Source organism: Chaetodon auriga, chromosome 15 (assembly GCF_051107435.1).
Source record: "Chaetodon auriga isolate fChaAug3 chromosome 15, fChaAug3.hap1, whole genome shotgun sequence".
Taxonomy (NCBI): Eukaryota; Metazoa; Chordata; class Actinopteri; order Chaetodontiformes; family Chaetodontidae; genus Chaetodon; species Chaetodon auriga.
The window spans coordinates 5,850,830-5,867,459 of NC_135088.1; the positions used below are offsets into that span (position 1 = coordinate 5,850,830).

Consider the following 16,630-nt stretch of genomic DNA (forward strand, 5'->3'; position numbering starts at 1 on the left):
CTTCAATAAGACCTGCTCCATCTTGATGCATCAAAACTGTGGTGGAGAGAAACTAAGTACATTTACTGAAGTACTGTGCAGAAGAACAATCTTTCATGGTTTAGAGAATTCAAAATTCTGTGAAATCCTTCAAGCACAACCTTCACTCTGGATCTCTCGTTCCCTGAGCCAAACTTAAGTTGACATCCTGTGATCTCCACGTTGAAGAAGTCTTCAGATTGACTCCAGCCCTGATGTGTCCACACCTTTAAAGGTCAAGACTTGACATTTATGGATTAGTTAGAGTTCACATCCTGACCAAATTTCAAAAATTAATGTTCCATCAATTAATCTGTTCTTTCTTTTCTTCTGTGCTGACACTTCAACATTTCATCTGCTTCTGTGCAGCTTCTCTCATTCTCAGTAACTGTAATAGGCTCAGAGCTGCTGGTATTGATCCAGTTAAACCATTTAAACCCATATTGACAACATCAGAGGAACCCTGGGAATCTGACAGGCTAATCTTTTGTCCAGTTATTTCAGAACATCAGGTGAACAAACAACACCTGTTTGATTGTTTTACATTGATTTTTTATATTTTTATACAATAAATCTCAATGTAACAAAAAGCATTTGAGGCCATCAGGCTTTAAACTGGTAGATCGAGTCTGTGGCAGATTATCTAAATGACATTCAAAACCCCGACAAACAGAGCAGGATCTGAGCATCGGCAGCTTTACTCAGAAACAATGAGTGTCAGCAGCTCGTCCTGCCAGCAGGTTTAATCAGAGCTGAGCTTTAATTAGACTCCGCAGTGGAAAAGTCACGTTAATGATTCAGAAAGAGATGGAAGTTTCCATTGACACGTTGAAGGACTACAGTCTATGCTTAGCATTTAGCCTTTAGCACCGCCTGATAGCGTGACTGGAGCCTCAGTCTGGTTGTTTTATTTAGAGAGTAACGAGAGTCAAATACAGAGCGAACGAAGTTCAGATTCAGCTGCTCCAAAGTGTTTCTTACAGCACTGCATTCTGGGACTTGTAGTTGACTTCTTAACTGATTGCAGAATCAGTCACATCTTTAAAATCACTTTTTAGATAAGCTTTTTATTAATTAGTTTGTAACTTTGTTTGGAGACACGCTGTATGAATATGTTATTATGTCATTCCTCCTTTTCTCCTCCTTCTTCTTCTCCTCCTTAATCTTAGTCGTATTCTTCTTCTTCTGGTTATTATCACCTGAAGTAGTTGTGGACACTGTCTGTGGCCTTTGACCTTTTATCAGTGAGTGAATGTTTTCAGCTCAGACTGTCGGTGTTTGAACCGATGGTCTCCATCACAGTGTAGAAAGTCATGTCGCAGCACGAGCCGTGAGCACCTGTTATAACCCCGTCCTCTCCCAGCATGCCTCTGGGCTCCGGGTTTTTGGCAGTGAATCTTGAGTTTCCAGCCTTCTTTTGTTGATCTGTGTTATTTCAGGCAGCAGTTAGACTGGATGTGAGTGTATCAGAGGATCAAACAGATTATCCAGAATAAGATTTAAATACAGCAAGCAGCAGCAGCCAGGTTTCCTCCTCTCGCTGAATCTCTGTCCAGGTCCTTCTTTTCCAGGTAGAAACCCTCAGTAGATTAAGAGTTACTGAATCATGTGGAGACGTGCCAGCTGTGGAAAGTCCTGTGTTATCACTGAGCTGTGATTCACCCTTTGACAGACTGTAACATCAGAAGTCCTTCAGTGAAGGTGTCTCATATCTATTGTAGAACTAAAATCACAGAGATGACCCAAAGAGCGCAAAGTAACCTCCCCCCCCCAAAAAACCCCCCCCAGAAACTATTAAATAACCACATTATAGATAAACCTTGTTGAAAATGTCTACATGTATACTGCTGATACTTGGCTTCTGGATGCAGGATTTGACCTTTGTTGTGTAGTAATACTATTTTTTCTCAAGTAAAGGATTTGAATACTTCTTCCGCTTCTGCTAATCCTGAATATGAATTCACACAAGACATTAAAGAGCAGATGAACATGAATGTAGCGAAAATATGCATTTATTAATCAATTCCAGTTTCAGATTTAAAGGCACAATGTGGCATCTCTAGTTTTACAACATTTGTCTTTACAATAGACTTATACTTTCATTACCTTCTGAGTCTCTGTACAGTTACAAACAACAAAAAGCTCCATGATTTGTTTTGTGAAAAAGTATTTTTTTCTGAATCTGTGGAATAAGGCACCAGGCGTCCCGTCTGAACACTGACATCAAGACAGGCATGTCATTTTGTTGTACAGAAAGCTTTGGTGCTATAAATAAATGTACAGACACCAAATATTACACATCATCATCATCATCATCATCATCATCATCATCATCATCGTCAAGGCACCGAACAGCAAGAAAACATGAGCATGAAAACAATAAAAACACATTCGATTCTTACAAAAAAAATGCAGCGTTGCAGCGTAAAAAGGCTTTGAATCGAGGACGAGTTAAGTCTCTTTTAGGAGTCTTCTTGTCGAGCTGCTTTTCCTTCTGAATCAAAGCTGGAGCTTCGGTTAAACTCCCGATTACATCAGCGATTCTTTCCCAGAAAACGTCATGAGACAGAAGAGAGACTTGCACTCGGTTTCCTCGCTTTATCAGAGTTTTAGAAATGTTCATCTGCATGGAGTCCAGACTCTCAGACAGGCCTTTTCCATCAGGCCTCGCCGCTGCAGGGTCTCCCTCCCGGCACCCCAGGGGCTCAACATGGCTGCGGTGCTCCATCCAGCCATAGGTCTGATTATTCATCGGACTGAACACTAACTCGTCTCCTGTGGGAGAAAGAAAACATTGACAAATCGTCACAATTTAAGTGGATTTGTTGAACTTGTTAGCAAACAGTTGCTTATTTCTACAGTTGTGTTACCTGATAAATGTAAGTCCAGTTTTCACTCTCTTTTAGCTCTGGTTTTGGTCTCTACCGACTGCTGAAGGAAATACCTGCTTCTTTAGCTGCTAAGTGCTCCACTGTGTCCACCAGCTAGCCTCCAACAGTGCCTGAACTATCTTGTGCCACCTTAAAGGCGGGTGGTGTTAGATCAGAAATTGGAAAATCTGCAGAATGGACTGCGTTTGTTTGCCATCCTCCACAGTTGTCCACTAAACACGTTACCTCCAACACTGATTTAGCAGATCAGAAAACAGACCTCTGACTAAAATATCATCAAAATATAAAGCGATGAAAATGAGAAATAAAGGTGTGGTTCTCTCTAAAGTTGAGTTGGATAAATTGGAGGATTCAGTGTTGAAGCGCAGGAATCACCTTGATCTTTTCTTCTTCTTCTTCTTCTTCTTCTTCTTTGCTGTCTGTGTTTGTCACTCCTTCAGTCAAATCTTCTTCCTGTTTTTCCTCAGAGTTCTTCTTCTGAGCTTCCTCCTCTTCTTCCTCCTTTTGTCCTGATGAGGATCCTTCTCCCTCCTCTCCTCCTGTGGATCCTTCCTCTGCCTCCTTCTTCTCCTCTTCCTCAGTGGCCTCTGTGCTGACCTCTGAGCGATCTTCTTCGTGGGATTCGTTTTTCTCAGGACACGTTGAAGCTTCTGATTTATCCTCCTTCGCCTCGTCTGTTTGACCCTCCTGGTTGAAAATGTCTCCTCCTCCCTCCTCGCCTCCTCCTGTCGTTTTGTCTTCTGGTTCACTCGGGGAGCTCAGAGATGCATCTTCTTCCCTGTTGGCGACACCAACCTCATCTCCACTGCTGGACTTCCTGTGGCGGCGGGATGGAGGACGTCGCCGGATGGAGTGACGAGCTCTGCCCTGGAGAAGGACCAATGGGAGCGGACACACACAGGTGAGGTCATTGCATTCAGATGCTCACTTCAGTCTCGGTCGTTGGATTCGACACAATGAGGAGAACGGAGGAACAGTCCTTTAACTCACTGACTCACCTTGATGTTGGTGTTTGACAGGATGGCCCCCTCCCCCACAGTGGGAGGGTCTTCAAATGAGGTGGGGCCTTCCTCTTCTGTTACCAGAGAGGCGGTGACGGGGCTGGTGGGGGTTGCGGTGGAAGAGGTGGTCACTGGGCTGGAGCCGGGGGAGGAGGGGGGGAAGGTGGGAGGCAGCAGCCTGAAGCCAGGGCTCTTTGGAGAGGGCAGCAGGGCCGTGGGAGAGAGAACGAGGCTGGCCTGCACACAGACAGTGATGTCACAGTGATGTCACAGTGATGTCATGGTGCAGCTCTCCATCCACACCACCAGAGGGCAGCAGAGTCCAACAGAAACCACCTGGACTCACCTGGAGCTTCTCGATCAGAGCAGAGTTCCTCTTGGCAGGTACTTTGGCAGGTACAGGAGAGGTGACACCTGGTGACTGCCGAAACACACACACACACACACACACACACACACACACACACACACACACACACACACACGCTCTTTAAAATCAGAGCTAGGAGGAAACAAACACCTGCTGGCTGTCATCAGGTAAGACTCAGTTTGTTCGTAGTATAGTTTAGTCAAATGTTTATTTTGTGGATTAACAGTATATATTGTACATTTAAAATGTGCTTACTTGTGGTTTTAGTAGTGAATTTAAAGTTTAATTGATTTTGTTTTAATTATAATTCTGGTTGTTGGTGAGATCACAGGTTCCACGTAAACACAACCTGTTGTTTCCTTATGTCTCTTTGTCTCTCTCACACTCACCTCCTGGTCGTCTCCGTGTGTTTTTGGGAGCTGTAAGGAGCGAGGAGGCCGGCGTCTGACTGGCTTCTCCTGGTAAACAAACCATTATAATGTTAATCCACTATATGTCATAGTATTACTTACAGAAGACCAGCAGCTAAGGTGTGCACCAGTACCTGCTTTTAACTAAGAATTCACTCAGTTGATTTTACTTAAATAACAGTTTGTGAGATGAACTGCAGCTCTGCAGAGAGGGGGCCTGGTCACACCTGAAAACATAAAATGCCTCCAGCTGCAGCTGTCGTCGGCGTGGAGGCATGAAAAATCCCAGAGAGACACAAAACGACCACAAAGACATAATTTGACCGCAAAGAGACGCTATTTCTACTGAAATAGATTTCACATGTTATCTAAGATAAAAGCCACAAGTGGTACAGCTGCTGGTTCAGCGTACTGACGGTTTTACTGTTTCACTTTAAGCACTTCTTTGCTGATCTTTGTCGTGTTTCTGCGTGTTTTGCCTTAAAAATGTCAGCAAACGGTCTTAAAGTGATCACAGAGTGATGATTATAGTTGTAGTTCCTGACATGTTTTGGGCTCTCAGCTTTATAAACCAAATCAAATAAATCCAGTCAGAAATAAAGTGATGTTCATGTTCTTGTAGTTAACTGATTTTAAGCATCACAAACGACTTTCCTCACTGATTAAACTGATATTTAACAGTTAGATCTCATGTCTGAGCTGCAGGGAATCATAAAACATTATGGAACAAAAAATAGCAGAATATTCTTGACCAGGAAGAGAAATGTGATACTGAAACATAAACTGTTAGAACACACACACACACACACACCCACACACACACACAACACTCATTTCCTGTTTCTCTTCTTCATGTACTGCTGTTGAAAAACACCACAGAGCAGGCCTGTAGTCGTAGACTCTCTTACATGTGTCATCACACTGTAAACATCTATTTTATTTCCTAATAATTCAACAATTCATTTGAAACCTTGATGGTTTCAAATGAATTGAAAAGAAAAAAAAAAAAAAAGTACATTAAAGCTGCAACACACCGACTAACAATATTAAATATTCTGATGGGATCCTGAAAGACCCCCTTCTCCTCGCACAAAGAACTAAATCCCCACAAGACAACAACAAACAACTTTCTGTCTTTGTGGTCATTTAGCATCTCTTTTTGCATATGTTTGTGGTCTTTTTTAGTCTCTTTGTAGTCATTTTGTGTCTCCTTGTAGTTGTTGTGCATCTCTTGTTGGACTTTTTTTATATTCTGGTGTGTGTATGTGTTCACCGATATACAAACATTAGGCATTAAACTCACCGTTTCATGTCCAGCGGCATCATGTGGAGGAGCCGAACCTTTGAACCTCCCTGCAAGTTCAGCCACAGAGGGCCGGGATGGAGCCTCCTCCTGAGGGAAGGAAAGAAGGAAGGACAAAGGACACAAGGTAAACACCAGCAAGACCGGTTTCATTAAAGAGCATTAATGAGGTGTTCGTGCCGCATAGCAGGCTGATCTAACTGCAGAAGACCTTGAGCATCAGAGATCTCTCTGCAGGTAGATTTGACAAAGTAAAACATACTGCTATCACCACTGCTACTGTGTTAGTACTTCTAACTCTGGTGTGACTACACTAAAGCTGCAACAGCTAGTACTGCTCAGAGTAGTGTCCGATGCATTAGATAATGGATGACATAAATTTGACATTTTCAGCATCTTATATTGCACATTTCTAAGCTGTTGGACCGTTTATACAAAAATGAACCTTTATTAGCTTTTTATCGGTAATAATCTTGATTAAAACAGTGTTTCCTCCTCGAATAAAGGTTTAAAAACTCAAATCAAGGATATAATATGCATGTGCTTCTTACTGTCAATGTTCCAGCACCTTTACTACAACTCGTACTACATCTACTGCTACTGCTTCCACTGTTAGTGCCTGTCCTGCCCTGTGCTGCAGGTTACTTCCTGTCTGTGGTGGCGTGTCAGAGGCATTTTGACCATGTAAGGGAGGAAGAGGCAGCTGCTCATTGGAGACTCAGCTCTGACGCATTGCGACAACATGCCACATGTGTGTCTAACCTGGCTGCTATAGACTGACTGTGTGTCAGCTGGTTTGTGATGAATGAGACTCAACGTTTAATTATCGTTCTCCAGAATCACTTACTGCACCTTTAACAAATGGCTCCAATGCTAACTGCAGCTAAAACCACGATGTCTCCTTTCTTTAACAACATGTAAACAACGTAAAACATTCAAATCAGACAGATTTAATGATTTTTTTTCTCTTTTGATTAAGTTAGTCTAGCACTTCCCCCTGCTTCCAGTCTTTGTGCTAAGCAAGACTACACCTGTCCTTGTATACAGCAGTGGGCCTACTACTGCAACTGCTATGCTACTGCTAGTACTGATATTCCTACTGCTACTACTCCTACTACTTCTACTCCTGCTGCTACTGCCACTACAACTGTGACTCCTACTGCTACTGTTGTTACTACTGCTACTACTACACCTACTATTACTGCTATTACCCCCCCAACTACTACTGCCACTAGTACTGCTCCTGTTATTTCTGTTTCTACTACTACAACTGCTATTGCTACTGCTATTACTCCCACTACTGCTTACTATTTGCTAGTACTGCTACTGCTATTATTATTGCTGCTACTGCTATCTACCATTGCTACCTCTAGTACAACTACTACTGCTGCTTCAGTATTGACCGTCTGTCCATATATTTGGATTTTGCCCAGCAGACGCAACAGCAGGGTCACAATCGCTCACTGGCTTCCCACCGAAATGCTGTAACATGTGAATCAGATGGACTGAAAACAAAAATATCAGCAGCTTCAGTACAAAACTGTTGTATCAGTGCAAACACACAAGGACAGCACAAGTCTATTAAAGGGTCAGACAGCTAGACACACACACACACACACACACACACACACAGCTGTTGACGTGAGCTTGATCCACGTCCATTTCAGCTGAAGGTCTCACATTGCTGACATTCAACAGATAATGAAATCACATCGCCTAGAGGACACACACACACACACACACACACACACACACACACACACACACACACACACACACACACACACCACATGCCGCACACAAACACACACACACACACAGTCTTGCTCAGTCTTTCCACAGTGTGTACTCATCAACCTATAAACTGAAGGCAGAAAGTGATGAAAAACAACCGTTAAACCACTTCCTCCTTCTGTGTGTGTGTGTGTGTGTGTGTGTGTGTGTGTGTGTGTGTGTGTGTGTGTGTGTGACAGGGGGTTCATCCCTGTTGTTTTTCAAACCAAGAATAGCCACTATTCATACTGTTTGATACAAAACAAGCATCATATTTACTGTCATATTTAAGACTCAGTTTAGTTTTCATAGCGGTGCTAACTGGCTCGTTTCAAAGAGGCATTTTTATTTTTTCAACAGGGAATTATCTGTAGCCAATCAGATGGCCCCGTCCATTTCAGCCAATCATGTAAGCGTAGAGAATATCATAAATCCAGGATGAAGGGGGGGACTGAGAGAAAAGGGCGCAATTACAAATCTGCTACTTCAGCACCTCGGATAGCGTCGTGCAGTTATCAATACGCTGCACCGTTAGGCTACTGATTTATCAGAGTCGTGGTCGGGGTCATAGATTCTAACTAACACAAACCTCAGTCAGATAAAGGATCGATGAGTCAGACTAGACCAGTGACTACACAACCCCTCCACCCCTGCACCCTCTCAAATGCAAAGTGGAACTCGATGCAGATTTACTTCACCCCCTTTAGCAAATCCACAAATTGCAGAAAATCCTTTATAATGAATTAATTGTAATGTCTTTACTGTTTTGTCCAGGCCTGAATGTAATCGTTCATTTGTTAGACACAAATGGAGACACATAAATACGTCAAATAAATGTCCTGACGGAGAACCCTGGCACGTATCTCAGTGATGTTCAGAAGTAAACCAGAGGAAAGGTGTCTGTGTTTCTGTAATAATGACCAACACAATAACTTTCCATCATTGTAAAACTTTCTCACTGTAGACTTTGATGAATGTGTTATCAATGACCGGCAGTAACCTCCAGGTCAGTGAACACACACACTCACACACATGTAGTTTGTTGCACTTCGATAAACTCCAGATAAATAATATGAACCTCACACAACTAAGAGCAGTTTTCTTTCCGGAAAACACATCAAATCCAGAAAATAGTGCATCATATTTCACAGGTAGATTAAAAAATATTTTTATTTTACTTGTTTTATCTTACAAAATAAGTTCACTGATATGTTTTTGCATGTATGCGACATGTTTCATGTGCTGTATCGTTTGCATTTTATCTGTGGATGTCGATTTGTGGCAGTGAGAAATGCTCTCAGATCGTTAAACACGTGGTGCATTTAAGTGCCATCCGAAAGGTCCCATATCCGGTTTTTCGGTGGCGTTCACGTGGAATTTGAAGGAGGGAAACACGATCTTATGATGAATATAATATCGATATATATAATATAATATGAGTGAAAAAGCTTTTGTCAAGCAGATATTTAAATTGCTAAACAGAGAGAACTTTTTTGATTATTTTGAAATAAATTAAATCCATGCTTTCACACCGCAGGAAACACAAGTGCAATTCATTAAACGGTAAAACATTCAAGATTAATCTATAAATACAAGTGTAATAAAAGGACTAAGTGACCTGACGACACCATGTTGATGAGATCTGATGCAAAGTTTGATTTTATCCGTGCAGTCACTCAGCGCACTCAGCCAAATTCAACCGGAACCTGCACATTTTTATTATGTCACTCAAAAAAATTAGATAAATAAATTCAGAAATGAGCACAAATGACTGTGGAAGCTGAATTGAAAGTGAGAGTGATGAACCATCTACAGCAGCCTCAATAAACCGTTACCTCCTCTTTGTCTGGCTTTTCTCCAAACTCCAACAACAACAAAAACAGCAACAACAACAACAACAACAACAACAACAACAACAACCACCACCATACAACCACACACACTGAGCAGAGTTAAAAATTAGAAGAGTTTTACCTCCATCCTGCTCGTCGTCTGTTAGCGGCCTCGGTTATGTCGAGTATGTGTGAGCGAGAGTCGTCCTGCAGGTTAAATATAGAACAAGAGTCACTACAGACACATAGTGAGAGAGAGAGAGCAGCTCATGTTCTGTTTCATGTTGATCATCTCTCTCTCTCTCTCTCTCTCTCTCTCTCTTCATGTTGATTCATCATATGTGATTTTAAATTGTCCACAACAGCACACAAAGCAGTCAGAGTAAAGGGACAACAAAAGACAAAGACAGGAAACAAGAAGCCTTAATGCAGCTGCAGAAGTTAGCAAGCAGCTAACAGCAATATAATACTGTCAATGTACCAGCAGTAAGTAGTCCAGAGGTATGCTAGTAGCTCTGTAACGCTGTACTTAAACACAGTGATGCTTTGAGCTAAGTGCTAACATCAGACGGCTAACATGCAGCTTTTTAGCGGGTGTAATGTTTACCATGTTCACCATCTTAGTTTAGCATGCTAGCATTTCCTGCATGCTGCATACATGGCTGAGGCTGATAACAGTGTCACTAGTTCTGCAGATATTTTGATCAAATCCAAAGCACTGGACACTGTAAAATGTCGATTGATGATGGCGTCAGATGAAAAGTCATAGGATCACCAAAGTTATCACTGTTAATCCTGTGAGGAACATGAACATCTGTACAGGATTTTGTGCAAAGATACTTCACAAAAAACTTTGACCTGCTGGTGACACTCAGATTCATCCTGTGGTGAAATCGGAACCAAATTTCATAACAATCACCCCATTAATTGTTGAGATCTTGATATCTGGGCCAAAGTGATACACAGGCCAACATTGCCATGATGAGAGCCAGAGCCTGGAAGCCGGTGCAGTGAGACCAGGATGTGTGTGAAGTTCTGGTCTAGCTGCTGAATCCAGAGCTGTGCTGTCACAATAATCGAGACGTGAGGATATAAAGCGTGTGCTCTCCTCTCTATGTTACTGACCAAAAGAACTGATCTAATGAAACAGATCTGAAACTCTTCAGCAGAAAAGCCCCGAGTATCAGCTGATATCAGACTAATTTAAAAGGACCCTGCCGCATTCTTCATGTTTGATCTAATGACTACAACTCCCATCATCATCATCACTGTCAGACTAACACGACGGTGATTATTTTCTCGACTGTCCAAACTTCTATTGGTTTCCCTTCATTTCTATTATGAGAGTCAGTTCTTGGATCTTGCTGCAGACTGATTTTTTGGTCGCATCAGCTTTAACTGGTCAGGATTGTTCATTTTTGCATGACATTTTAAGGAAAATGAAAACACTGTTGCTTGAGAGAGTTTTCAGTGGCAAACAAAAAATCAACTGAACCATTAACTTCAAGTTACAAAGCAAATATGAAGTCTCTGCAGGTCGATTTTCATAGAAATAAAGCAATCGAGCAAAAGCTAAAATAAGAAATGATCATCGGGAATGTGATTTATTATTAGAATTATAGTTAATGCACTAAAAAGTACCAAATTTCTCCACAAAATGTTAAATTATAGGACAACTCTGGTTGGATTTGAGTTTTGATTCTCAGATTTTCATCCCGTTTTTACATACTGTACGTGCTCTATATCCCAGAATGCAATGCAACAGCTTTTATAACACACTTAAAAGGTGTTTCTGTTAATTTGTCCACTTGCTGCATGTTTTTCAGATGTTGTGATGATCTGGGTGAAGAGGAACGTGCAGCCTGCTGTCGCTCTGGAGGACGTCTCTTGCGTTCTAAAGGGAAGTTGAGCCACTCGAGCGCCAAAATTTTCTTCTTTCATTTCTCCTTTTGTGTTTCTTCACTTCTTCACTTAACACTGCTTGCATAAGAAGAGAATATGATACTGACAGTTCTGGTAAATTTGAGGGGAGGAGGTTAGAGGAACACACTGTCACTAAAGTGACTGATTTTTAAATGAGGTTTTGAATGGAGGACCTCTGGCACCTCTTGCATGCAGCACTCTGTGAAACAGCTTTTAAAGATCCCCACAGATAAAGACAAACAAAACTATGTGTGAAGTCTCTGTTAACGTCAAAATGCCACAAACCTCTTCGCCTTTCAGGTGTATCTCATCTCATCTTCTGGCCAATCAGTGACCAGGACGTGGCTAAAGGAGAGGAGTGAAGCAGACAGGAAGAAACACTGTATAATTAAGGAGGAAACCATATAAGGTGAAATTGATGCCACTAGAAAGTCATTACGCAACATCAGTTTCAGTCGATAAGAACACAGAAAAAATACAAACCTCTGTGTGTGTCTGCACGTGACTTCAGGATTTAGTTTTTTCATCCGCTTAGAGGCAGAACTGCTGACTGATGGTCAGATTAAGGAGGAATTGTCGTATTTTCAGTCTGTTTAAAGGGAAGAACAGCTGAATGTGACCCTTTACAAACCAAAATGAGCCCTAAATGTTGCTTCTCCTCAGTCTGCTGTTGTTTGGCTCTGTGCTGCCACCCGGTGGTTACACATCTGCCTCTCTGGCAGATTTCCTGAGCAGGTGACAGGTCAGAGGCAGGTGGCACCCGCAGAGTGTCCTCATGCGTTCTCTTCCTCATGTGTGAACTCTGTTAAAGATGAGTGTTTAGTTTACCGGGATCATGTGACGGGATTTCTGGGTAATGAAGTCTGACAGCTGCGTTCTTTAAGTAAACACACAGTGACAACTTAAAAGTTCACATCCCTCTGAACATCCTGCCTCAGACAATACACACACATCATCTGATTCATTACTCTGTGTGTGTGTGTGTGTGTGTGTGTGTGTGTGTGTGTGTGTGTGTGTGTGTCAGTGAATCCAAACTGTACAGACAGTTTTTTTTTTTATTTCTACATCTCCAAGTAACATCTTACATTTCCTCTGCAGGTGAGCATCAAACAGTGAGAGTAAGTTAAACAGGCCGACCTCAGGCTCTGCTCGTTTGGCATCTTGGTGAGTTGTTGTGAACATTTTGTATTATTATTATTTTTATTATTTAGTATCATTTGAAGTCTTTCCACAATAATACTGAGTTTTACTTCTGACACTAAAATGTCTTTTTTGAGAAATAAAAGCAAACGAGAAGCCAAACAGACGTCGTCTAAACACAAGCAGCCGTCTAAACTCTAAATATTAACGATTACATTCATTGTAGATTCATCTTCTGATTGTTTTCTAGATTGAAAAATAGCGACAAATACCCGTTATAGCTAAAACCTCCACCTTCGAATGTCTTGTTTTGTTCAACTAAAACCCAAAGATAGAAAATATTATTTTTGCTTGAAAAATGATTAAAATCTGAAACTACCTGATAAAAACCCCACTCAGGGCTGCTGGTCTTCATGCACCATCATAAAAGCAGAGCCCTTCAACAGCTCAGATAATAAAATCATAAACTCCACTCTGATATATACACATGAAGGCTATTTACAAAAGAAAATATGAGTCCCCATCATGCATCTGACACATGTAGTAACAGACAACCTGGAGCCTGATTCATCCTCAGAGTCTGTATTTCCAGACCGGAGACGTCATAATGTCCAAAACTACAACTGCTGTATGATTTGGTCCTCAGTATCCCACAAACAGTCAGAGTTTCTCTGTCTTTATTGCAGCTTGGATGCTGATGTGAACTCAGTTTGGTAATAGCGATAACTCCGTGTGACTTGAATGCAGCATTTGCCTTCAGGGCCTTCATGGGCTGTTTGACTTCAGCTTCAGCCAGACCGAACTTTGCCTACGAAATGAACACGCTGATGAGGCCAACAGGATAGGAAACGGTGTGGGCGGGGCTGTAAACATTAACAGGAGCAGGAGCTAGCATGCTAACAACAACAGTCCACAAAGTGGTAGATTACACGTGTTTTATTTAACATCTCTGTCCTGTCGCACACAAATTTCACCTGCAGCTATAAAACAAGAATATAAACGAACAGTAATAAGAAACAGTCCCGCCCCCTCTTTCTGATTGGCTAAACACTGGAAAACTCAGTTTTGCCTCTCAAAGCTGAATCGAACTGAGGGGAAATTTGGAATCTAGCTGCTGTTTTTTGGTATTTTGTTTGTCACATGACTCATCAGCAGCTTAATTATTGGACAAACATTTGGTGACAACAGAATCTGCTGCTGTAGGAATCAAACCTGCCGCTTTTCGTCTTTCTTTGAAGAGCTGACAGACAGAATACACGGGACACTGAGACTTCTCGGCATGAAAATGGTCAAATTTAAAGCTGCTGAATTCAACAGGTCTTTGGACAGACTTTGAATGTTCCATCTCTAAATCTACATCCACTTAGAAAATCATCTTTAGACCTTGTTTGTCTAAGAAACTTCTGCCAAAGTTTCCCTTTAAAAAGACAACAAGGAAAAAAAAAGTTCTGCTCCTCGTGTTCTTCTTCGTTGGTTTGTGTCATTGAAGTTCGTCTCCATGTCCCCTGGGTGCTGTGAGGTATCGCCTGTGTTGTGCTTTTTCTACATCTGATCTCTTCTCAAGCTTAACGGAGGCATAAGCTCAGAAAAGTTGGGAAATGAAAATTTGGTTGAGTGAAGGGTTAAAAACTGCTGTTCCCTGTGAGCGTTTGGTTCTTTCATCATGATGAAGATGAAGATCTCATCATCATGAGTCTGTAATCAGATGCAGAGACGTTCCTCTGGTTCAGTGACGCCCCTGCTTCTTCTTAAAGATCTTATTAAAAGCGTTTCTCCTCCGGCTGCCGGACGGCTCGATCTCCTCACCTCCGTCCTCCTCCACAGGGCTCCTCCTGGCCAGGACGCTCGTCCCCCGACCGTTGCCGGACGAGCTGGACGAGGCAGAGGACGACAAGGCGAGCGGGCTGTCAGCAGCATCGGACGTGACGTAGAGAGAACGGGTGGAGCAGGAGGAGGCGAGGACGGCGGCAGTGCTGCCCCTCAGCTCCCCGAGGCTGGAGCTCTTCTCCAGGCTTCCACCGACCCCGGAGCCCTGAGCCTGCAGGGGGTGGAGCCTGGATGAAAGGAGGAAGGGCTTGGAGCCGTACAGGCTTCGTGATTCGCCTTGAGAGAGAGGGAGGGCGGAGTCAGAGTCGGAGCGGTTCATGATGTCCCTGGGAGAGAAAGAGAGAGAGAGAATAATGACGGCAGAAACTAATGTTGCTAACATGCTCAACATGGATGCATGCAGAAAGAAACAGATAATAACTTATAATAAACACACAGCTGTGCTGCAAACACTTAAACTTTACAGTAAAGTAATGTGTTAGTTGCAGTACCGCAGTTGTCCACTAAGACAAACTGGCAGCAAAGCTTGCTCACCACATTCATTCACAAGCGAGGTTCACCACTTTATGAAACACATGATTGTTTGAGGGATAGGTGAGTTAGGAGAGAACGAGCGAGCAGGGGGAAACGAAATTAAGAGATAAAGCTGTGATCTCATCTACAAATGTTTTCTTATTTCTTTCTCATAAAAATTTTGTAAAAGTTGAGGAGAGAGAGCTAAAATTTCACTAATGGCGTCCGCTGATTCAGTGTTTTCTGTCTTGTTAGTTCATCAGGATCTTTGGAAACAAGCCGTGCAGAGGAAGATACCCGAAGCTGCCAGAGCGGCAGCGCTGCCTCCGGCTCGTCACAGCGCCTCCTGCAGGCGGGAGGCTAGACGCTGCCTCCACAGAATGGAAGTAAGACGAACGGAAGAGCAGAGCAGAGAAGTGAGTAGAGCCTTCAGCGTAGGAGGAAGAAGAGGAGGAGGAGTTGGTGGGGGGAGGAGGGGGAGGACAGAATGAAAGGGTAGGGGGTTGAAGAGGAGTGGTGGGGCCGATGGAGGGGTGAGACAGGGAGGAGGAGAGAGAGGGGGAGGGCACAGGAGGGAACTCCAGCTGGCCAATGGAGCGGCTGCGATTCTGCCGGCCGCTGGGAGGGCGGGACGATGTGATCAGACCACGCCCTTCCTGTTGAGGTAAGCCCCGCCCTTCAACCAACCTCTGAGAGCTGAACGTCAGAGCGGGGTCTCCTATCCTCTGTCGCAGGGGCATCAGACTCTGAGCTGCAGGAGAGGGAGAAGGAGGTGCAGTTAGAGTGTTTTATTTTGAAAACCAGAAACAGGAAGTTTAGACTCAAAAAAAAGCTGAAGGGTTCCAATTGCAAATAACAACAGATGCATAAAGCAGCATGTCTTCAGTATAAAAAGAGCAAAACATATTTTAGCTTCAACATTTGTCCAGCAAAATGAGTTTCATCGAGGTTTGTAAATCAGCACCAGACAAAGACTTTTCAGTTTTTTCTGTTTTGTAAAGTGGATCTGGGATCTGATTATGGAGGGTCAATTCAGAAAACTGCTGAATATTATGAAAGAAAAACTGGTTTGAAATGCAATTTTCCAATCAGTTGTCCTTGGACTTATTAACTTAAAAACAGGGGACTTTCAAAATGGATCTGTTGTGTTTTGTAATCAAAACATTCGACTGTGTGAACTGACGTGTGTCAGGAGCCAAAGCTGAAAGCCTGAAAGTAAAAAACTCTGTGCTTTAAACTGCTGCAGACCTGTAAGTGGATGTTAGTGAAGAGAGGAGGGAAGACAGTGCTGTTAAAACAGAGTTCAGTTTTCCAGGTGTTCAGACAGACAACAGGTGAGGAGGAGCAGACTCCGTACAGCTTTGTCTCAAGGGACCAGGTGGAGGAAGAGGAGGGTGAAGCTGCACAGAGGAGGCGTTCACATGGACACCTGCTGTCCGGCATGTTCACACACACACACACGTGAAGCGGCTTTGATGAAGTTACAGTTTTTCATACCCTTCCTGTCCAGTGAAAACCACGTATCTCCACATGAGTTGATCTGAATCACTGTGATAAACTGAAGGGATGCATCGTCACAACGCTGAAAACAGGCTGCTTTTCTGAGCTCATCAGACTTTTTGGAGATAC

General features: G+C 42.8%; 3 protein-coding genes and 1 long non-coding RNA gene across 11 annotated transcripts in view; 2 read left to right on the forward strand and 2 right to left on the reverse strand.

The window, feature by feature from the left end:
• Positions 1 to 3,500, forward strand: part of alg8 (ALG8 alpha-1,3-glucosyltransferase) — a 19,600-nt gene extending 16,100 nt beyond the window's left edge. Inside the window, exon 14 of the mRNA XM_076750172.1 lies at positions 3,377 to 3,500. The gene's annotated coding sequence lies outside the window, so the exon portion shown is untranslated. The remainder of the gene's footprint in view (positions 1 to 3,376) is intronic.
• dub (duboraya) lies at positions 2,016 to 9,827 on the reverse strand. Of its 2 annotated transcripts, none has more exons than XR_013078229.1 (7): positions 9,741 to 9,827; positions 5,994 to 6,083; positions 4,670 to 4,738; positions 4,257 to 4,331; positions 3,908 to 4,147; positions 2,889 to 3,776; positions 2,016 to 2,793 (listed from the first exon to the last, which is right to left on the reverse strand). XR_013078229.1 is itself a non-coding variant. In XM_076750173.1 (7 exons), exons 1-7 carry the CDS (start codon positions 9,744 to 9,746, stop codon positions 2,782 to 2,784), a joined length of 984 nt encoding a protein of 327 aa, XP_076606288.1. In that variant the 5' UTR covers positions 9,747 to 9,827; the 3' UTR covers positions 2,016 to 2,781. The 2 variants fall into 2 exon arrangements, 1 of the variants encoding a protein (XP_076606288.1); XM_076750173.1 differs by having other exon boundaries at positions 3,285 to 3,776.
• LOC143332568 (uncharacterized) overlaps positions 4,078 to 16,630 on the forward strand; it is a 20,524-nt gene continuing 7,971 nt past the window's right edge. The window contains exons 1-5 of the long non-coding RNA XR_013078230.1: positions 4,078 to 4,741; positions 6,008 to 6,120; positions 11,425 to 11,930; positions 12,620 to 12,685; positions 14,486 to 15,417. This is a non-coding gene — a long non-coding RNA (uncharacterized LOC143332568). The remainder of the gene's footprint in view (positions 4,742 to 6,007; positions 6,121 to 11,424; positions 11,931 to 12,619; positions 12,686 to 14,485; positions 15,418 to 16,630) is intronic.
• Positions 12,555 to 16,630, reverse strand: part of LOC143332563 (stromal interaction molecule 1-like) — a 20,516-nt gene continuing 16,440 nt past the window's right edge. For 5 of the 7 annotated variants that reach the window (XM_076750165.1, XM_076750164.1, XM_076750169.1 and 2 more), the window contains 2 exons: positions 15,689 to 15,752; positions 12,555 to 14,814 (listed from right to left, as the gene is read on the reverse strand). In XM_076750165.1, the coding sequence (XP_076606280.1) occupies positions 14,388 to 14,814; positions 15,689 to 15,752 (491 nt within the window). In that variant the 3' untranslated portion in view covers positions 12,555 to 14,387. The remainder of the gene's footprint in view (positions 14,815 to 15,688; positions 15,753 to 16,630) is intronic. The other 2 variants (XM_076750168.1, XM_076750166.1) reach the window with 1 other exon arrangement.